Source organism: Arvicanthis niloticus, chromosome 12 (genome assembly GCF_011762505.2).
Source record: "Arvicanthis niloticus isolate mArvNil1 chromosome 12, mArvNil1.pat.X, whole genome shotgun sequence".
Classification (NCBI taxonomy): domain Eukaryota; kingdom Metazoa; phylum Chordata; class Mammalia; order Rodentia; family Muridae; genus Arvicanthis; species Arvicanthis niloticus.
In genome coordinates this window covers 11,004,206-11,010,812 of record NC_047669.1, presented here as the reverse complement: position 1 = coordinate 11,010,812, position 6,607 = coordinate 11,004,206, and the positions used below count along the sequence as shown (strand labels likewise).

General features: G+C 43.4%; 1 protein-coding gene across 1 annotated transcript; it reads left to right on the top strand.

The window, feature by feature from the left end:
* The first annotated feature begins 2,135 nt into the window (after positions 1–2,135).
* Positions 2,136–3,433, top strand: Sst (somatostatin). The gene is made up of 2 exons (XM_034515568.2): positions 2,136–2,393; positions 3,087–3,433. The coding sequence occupies exons 1-2, from the start codon at positions 2,256–2,258 to the stop codon at positions 3,297–3,299; spliced, it is 351 nt and encodes a 116-aa protein (XP_034371459.1). The 5' UTR covers positions 2,136–2,255; the 3' UTR covers positions 3,300–3,433.
* Positions 3,434–6,607: the final 3,174 nt, after the last annotated feature.

Here is a 6,607-nt window from a genome sequence, read left to right as displayed (position 1 = left end):
GAATGTAGGAGAATCAGCTCATGCTCTGCTATTCCCAAGTAGGTGCTCAAAGTGCTTGAGTATCTCTAGCAGGAAGCAGCTGAGAAGAGGCAAGACAGGGAAGGGGAGAACGAAGAGGAGGGTAGCCTAGAGGTAGGGCAAAAGCTGCACATTGCAGGCAAGGGGAGAAAGGAGGGGAAGTGTGAAGAAGCCAGGAAACAGCCAGATCAAACCAGAGGGAGGTCAGAAAAGAGCTGAAATGTGAGAATAAAAACAGAAACAAAGCTAGGCATATAGGATGGGTAGACAAGACAGAGTGAAAAAAATGTCTGAGAGAGAACATTAGAAGGGTATAACAAGGAAAAAAAAAGGGAGAGTATTTAATGGTAGATGGAATGGATAGGACCGGGAAAGGGCAGGAGCAAGGCTGGGAAGGGAGGCAGAAGACAAGATGGCCAGGCACTGCTTGTGATTTTCTTCTGGCTTTCATTTTCTACTTTGTGAGCCTGCAGGTGAGATAGGAGGACGTTCCTTGAGGATGCCACAGGACAGGCTCTGAGACCCCAGGCTGAAGCCTGAAAAGATCTGAATATGCGCAGGCATGTGACTGAGTTTGTAGGCTTAGGTTCCATAGCTCTCGATCCATCGCTCTTATAGACTGTACCAACACATGAGCAATTTCCAATTTAATGCTTTACTTTGTGCTTATCCTGCCTGGAATTGCTAAGCCTTGGAAGGGCTTTAGGGCTTCTTGCTGTTCACGCCCTCTCTGCTTTGGCTTACAGATACAAAAGGAGATGTCATCCAAGCTGTACCAAGACACTGACTAACCCCTCACACCTGTCCACTTTGGTTTTTGAATGCTAATATTGGGGATGATGTCAGAATGCACCTAATTCATGATGTGTGGCCGATAGCAGTATTGGGCAAACCTGCTTCACTTGACTTCTGAAGCTGTATATTAAAAAAAAAAAAAAAAAATCTCTACTGTTGGCTTCTCTGACTACCCTAAAATATTAGTCCTTGAAGAGCCTGTGGAGATCACCTGTTCTGTGCCAGGAATGGAGCTGGCATTTCCTTGATAGGCAATCACTTTGGAAGCAGCAGTCTTAGCTGGCAACTAGACACAAACACTCGATTTGATGAACAAGTAAACGTCCTCAAACTTCCTCTGTGGTAGAAGAGAGAGAGGCCCAGACAGTCTGTTGATTTGTTCCCCCCACAGATATACAATGGTTGCACACTGCCAAGGGCTCCCTGACTTAATATACACCCATCCTGGAGATTCCTAACCTAGAATTGCTCCTGCTTCCTAGGAATTGGTCAGAACATTCGTAGCAGTGCACAGGAACCCTGGCCTTAGAGTCTAGATGTCTGCTCTGCTCCAACTGTACAGAGCAATTGCCTGCGAGTTCTGTAAGCTTTCTTGATTCAAGTTCTGAGACTCATTGGATGATTTATGAGACTGCTTCCCCAGGGCTGTTTCCTGGTGCCAAATGCAGTCTTTCTCTCTCCCCCTCCCTCGTGTATGTGTGTGTGTGTGTGTGTGTGTGTGTGTGGGTGTGGGTGTGTCTCCAGTGTCTTTCTTTTGTCACAATAGAAAGATAGGCAGATTGGACAAAGTGATATTTCTTTACAGCCCAGTCTCGTCCTCTTTCCTACAAGGCTTTAAGAGATGGAGGGAGAGAATATAGTTCAGTCCTCTTAATTGCAAATTTCATTCTCAGATCGGTTCCTAGACAGATAGCTCTAAGATTCACTTGCCATACAATACAGCTAAGGGTGAATGCAAGTCCAGTAATCTGGGTACATTGACAGGTACCCAACTGAGTGTGATGTTGTATTGCTGGCCAAGGGCTGAGTTATCTCTGTGTAATTAAGTGTACTTCTATGTGGCTGAAATATGGGAGATGCTTGTCAGCACTGAGTGAAGGTGAGATTGTTTGGTCTGTGTGGCGTGAAGAATTTCATGTGCCTGTGTGGGTGCAGGCTTTCTTTTTCTAAAAAAAAAAAAAAAAAAAAAAGAAAACCACTTTAGATCGTGTCGCCTCCCCTCACTTCTGTGATTGATTTTGCGCGGCTAATGGTGCGTAAAAGCACTGGTGAGATCTGGGGGCGCCTCCTCGGCTGACGTCAGAGAGAGAGTTTAAAAAGGGGAGACCGTGGAGAGCTCTGTAGCGGCTGAAGGAGACGCTACCGAAGCCGTCGCTGCTGCCTGCGGACCTGCTTCTAGACTGACCCACCGCTCTCCAGCTTAGCTGCGTGAGACAGGGGAGATGCTGTCCTGCCGTCTCCAGTGCGCGCTGGCCGCGCTCTGCATCGTCCTGGCTTTGGGCGGTGTCACCGGCGCACCCTCGGACCCCAGACTCCGTCAGTTTCTGCAGAAATCTCTGGCGGCTGCCACAGGAAAACAGGTAAGGAAATGGCTGGGACTGTCCCCCTTGCGAATTCCCCAGCCTTCCCCTTAGTCCTGCTGCAACCCCTGCGACAGGTGTTTAGCAGGCGCTTCTCAGAGTCGCTCAGCCCCTGAGATCCCAGGGAAACTTTTAAAGTTAGGGTCCCCTCTTACTCTTTCCAGAATTGATCAGCGCAGGTGGTCACTTTGCAGGTAAGATCCTCGCTAGCTTTCAAGATAATTCAGAAAGCCGGTAAGGGAGCCCAGAAGGACCCGGCTCTATCCCTGGTGCTGGCACGAGGGTTGCTGACCTAGGTGCTGAAATGCAATGTTATTTTCCAAAACGAGGCTGTGGTATGGGGTTCTCCAGTCCATGGGGAGGTTTGCCTTTACCTTTCAGAAAAATCAGGCAAGAACTCGGCTCCACTTCGTATTTCATGAAAGGAAAATGGAACTGCGAAAACTATTAGTATTCTATGTATTTATAAAACGACTTCTTATTATGGGTGGTTTCCTCTGTGTTTTAAGGCAGAGCACTTTCTGAAAGACTTGGGTTTGGGGAAGCTTTTTTTTCCCCTGGTATAATCTAGTGAATACAGCAACCACCCATATTATTGTGAAAACTGAGTTTTGAATGATTAAATCTTATTTTCAAACCACATTTTCCCTTTTCTTCCATTCCTCCTTTTGCTCTTCTCCCTGCCCTATCCAGGAACTGGCCAAGTACTTCTTGGCAGAGCTGCTGTCCGAGCCCAACCAGACAGAGAACGATGCCCTGGAGCCCGAGGATTTGCCCCAGGCAGCTGAGCAGGACGAGATGAGGCTGGAGCTGCAGAGATCTGCCAACTCGAACCCAGCAATGGCACCCCGGGAACGCAAAGCTGGCTGCAAGAACTTCTTCTGGAAGACATTCACATCCTGTTAGCTTTACCATCGTTGTCTCAGCCAGACCCCCGATCCTCTCCTCCAAACCCCATATCTCTTCCTTAATTCCCAGACCCCAATGCTCAACTAGACCCCGAGTTAGAAATCGAAGACTGTAAATACAAAATAAAATTATGGTGAAATTATGAAGAACAAGTGTTTGATTTCTTATTGAGTAAATTGTTTTGTTCAGAAATACATGGGGAGCATGAGGTGTGGTTTCTGTAAACATATTTTAGGTGTACATGCGAACACTCACAAACGTGTATTTAAAATCCCCTGTGCTAATAAAGGTTAGACTTTAAAATGACTGCACATTTAAAACTTAAATAACTCCAAATGTCTATAAATCGAAGCGCGTATCCAAATGAGGGCTATTGGGAGCAGCTGCCATAAAGATCATTTACATGTTAAAGACATTTGGGAATAGCTGCTGGGTTAAAAATGTGCCTTAGAACTTATGAGCAGGCTGAAGTGTCCAACTGTGTACTGTGCTGATTCACAAGACATATAACATATTTAAATTTGAAAGGAAATAATTTAAAGAACTTGGGGAGTTCTTTAATGGGGAAAGAGCTTGGTTTAAATAGCTAAAACAAACTTACAGCTTTTAAAATTTGTTTTTTTTTTTTGTTTGTGAAAATTTATCTCTAGAAACACCATTGGTTTTATATCCTCCTTGATATTTTTCTCCATATCTGGAAAAGACTAAAAGACGCCTACATCTTAAAGGCACACTCCTTGTTTTCAAAGGGATAACTCCTTGTTATCCCTTTAGTTATAAAATTAAAGCACAGGAATACCGGGTCACAAGAAACGTGTGGGGGTCTCCACCAGATGTTGCACTACACTGGAGGTATCCATGCTTGAAAGCCTTCCCACAGGATCACTGAAGGAGACATCTCAAGCCTTTTTGATTTTAGCAACATAGAGTCAGATAGAAAGCAAAATTCCAATAATAAATGATCAATAAATTACATCTATAATTATCATTTAACAACATATTAAATGGGACTGCTAGAGATGAAGATTAAAATATTGATCATTTAACTCATAGAGCACCGGAATAGGCGTCTTTAGGGAACATGTGGCTTAACACATGATATAACAAACCAAATAAAAAATGAGCATAAATAAAATAGTAAACACTTACTAAAGAAACAAATAAAGACCAAAGAGGAATTTCACATTTGTTAGGAAATATTTGTGCTCAGTAAGAATTCGTGCTTAAATAAGAATGTAGCTTTGTGGATTCTAATGCCTGAGAAGCTGGTGAAAAAGATGAGAGTGGACCCCATCCGTTGTATTAATCTCTATGGGAACAAATACACTTGGAGGGTTGGGGCCGACTCCTGTGATGGGTATTCAGGGAGTGTGAGTGCGTGCCCACTTAAAGAATACGTCTGCTGACTGCCTTATGCACCTTGGCTGCCAGTAAACTGCAGAGGGATGGGATCGCTTGATTATGTAAAAGAACACAGTGGCACTGTTTTCTGGCCAGCAAATGAACTGTATGTGAGAGAAGAGATTCCATGTTTTCAGTGTCATCGTTCATTGTCAGTTCCTAACAGCAGCCTGGAATCAGCAAGAATTACAGAGTTGTGTGCCTGCACAAAACCAGGCTCCCGAGTGTTTAAATGCTGTAAGGTCTCGAACATCGTTGCTTATTTTTTTAGCCCAACTCTCCAACCTCTGTAAGGAGAATGGTGTAAATAAAGGAGACTCACATACATCCCTTCTGGTTTCCCCCGACATTTTATAGTGACAAAGATGCCTGAGGAGTCCTGATTTTGGTTCATTTAAAGTGATGTGTCATGGGAGAAACAGTAGGGGAAAGAGATGAATTAGAACACAGAATGACATATACTTGTGAATATAACTTAATGAAACCATTACCTTCTATGCTAACCTAGAAGTTAGTGAGAAAGAAAGTACACAAAGAATATTATCACTCTATTTTGCTTTATTTAAACATATGGAGTCCCTTGCCTTTTACTTTCCAAGCTCCTCCTATATTGGGTTTTCTGAAAGACAACCCCAGTCTTCTGGTTGTTTATCATCTAACCACAAAAACAAAATAAAACAAAATAAAAACCCTCTCAGATAGTCCCTCCTTCCTCTCTCAAACCTCGGCATTCCTGAAGGACCTGCTGTACTTTTCAGAGAGTCGGTGCGGATAAACACATCTGAAGAACATGCATGCCAGTGAACCCCACCCCCAGACCCAGCACGCTGAGGTTTTGTTTTATCAAGCCTTTAAAGTTCTTAGGATCAGATAAGCCCCAGCGACTGTTAAGTGCTAGCATTAAAATCGTTAAAATCATATTGCCATGCGATGTATTTTCTAGCTGTGGTTAAACAAGGGTCTTTGTTTTTCCCTGTTTCCATGAGCCAACCCTAAGGCAGCCTTTAAAACTCATTTTATATGCTTCTTGCTCCATAAATTTCTTGCTCTATGCTGTCAACTGAAAGCTGCCTTCTCTGATTGTTCAATGCATCTCTGCCGTACGTAGTTTATTCTACTGTGTTTACGTAGTTTATTCTACTGTGTGCTACGGTTGTATGAGTGTGTGGGGAAGAGTTGCCATTCACAAATGGACTTCTTTTAGGCAAATATATGTTCATGTAATATCATTACCTCATACCGTGTTGTTTTTAAAATGAATTTTATTTTGAATAGTGTGTGCATGTATGCATGCATGCATGCGTGTGTGTGTGTGTGTGTGTGTGTGTGTGAGAGAGAGAGAGAGAGAGAGAGAGAGAGAGACAGAGAGAGAGAGAGACAGAGAGAGAGAGAGAGAGAGAGAGAGAGAGAGAGAGAGAGAGAGAGAGAGAGAACTTCTGCTGGGACCTGCAGAGGCCAAAAGTGTTGAATATGCCTGCAGCTGTAGTTGTAGTTGCAAGTCACCCAGTGTGGGTGCTGTGACCCTAACTTGGGTCCACTGCAATAACAGCCAGTACTGTTAACCCTGAACGGTCCTCTCTCTCTCATTCATCACATAGTGTATGACACATAGTAGTTTGTTAGTGTTCATTAAAAGAAATATATGATTTATGAACTTCACTATCAAGTGAAACTAATTTCTATTTATTAGTTGACAAAATTCTTCAGTTCTTGATTTGACATGGGAAGAAGGCATTAGTGCTCACTATATGTGTTGCTGGTGACGGATCAGAAAGGCCCAGTATATTATTAACCACCAAAGCATGAATGTTGTGAACCTTATCTAGTCTAGCTTTTTTTTCCCCTCTCATCTCATCAAGCCCTCAATCATGGACTCACAGTTACAGAGAACAAGAAACATTAAC

Coding starts and splice junctions, on each gene's coding strand:
- Sst (XM_034515568.2), top strand. CDS start 2,256: ATGCTGTCCTGCCGTCTCCAGTGCGCGCTGGCCGCGCTCTGCATCGTC. Junction 2,394..3,086: donor CGGCTGCCACAGGAAAACAG/GTAAGGAAATGG, acceptor TGCCCTATCCAG/GAACTGGCCAAGTACTTCTT.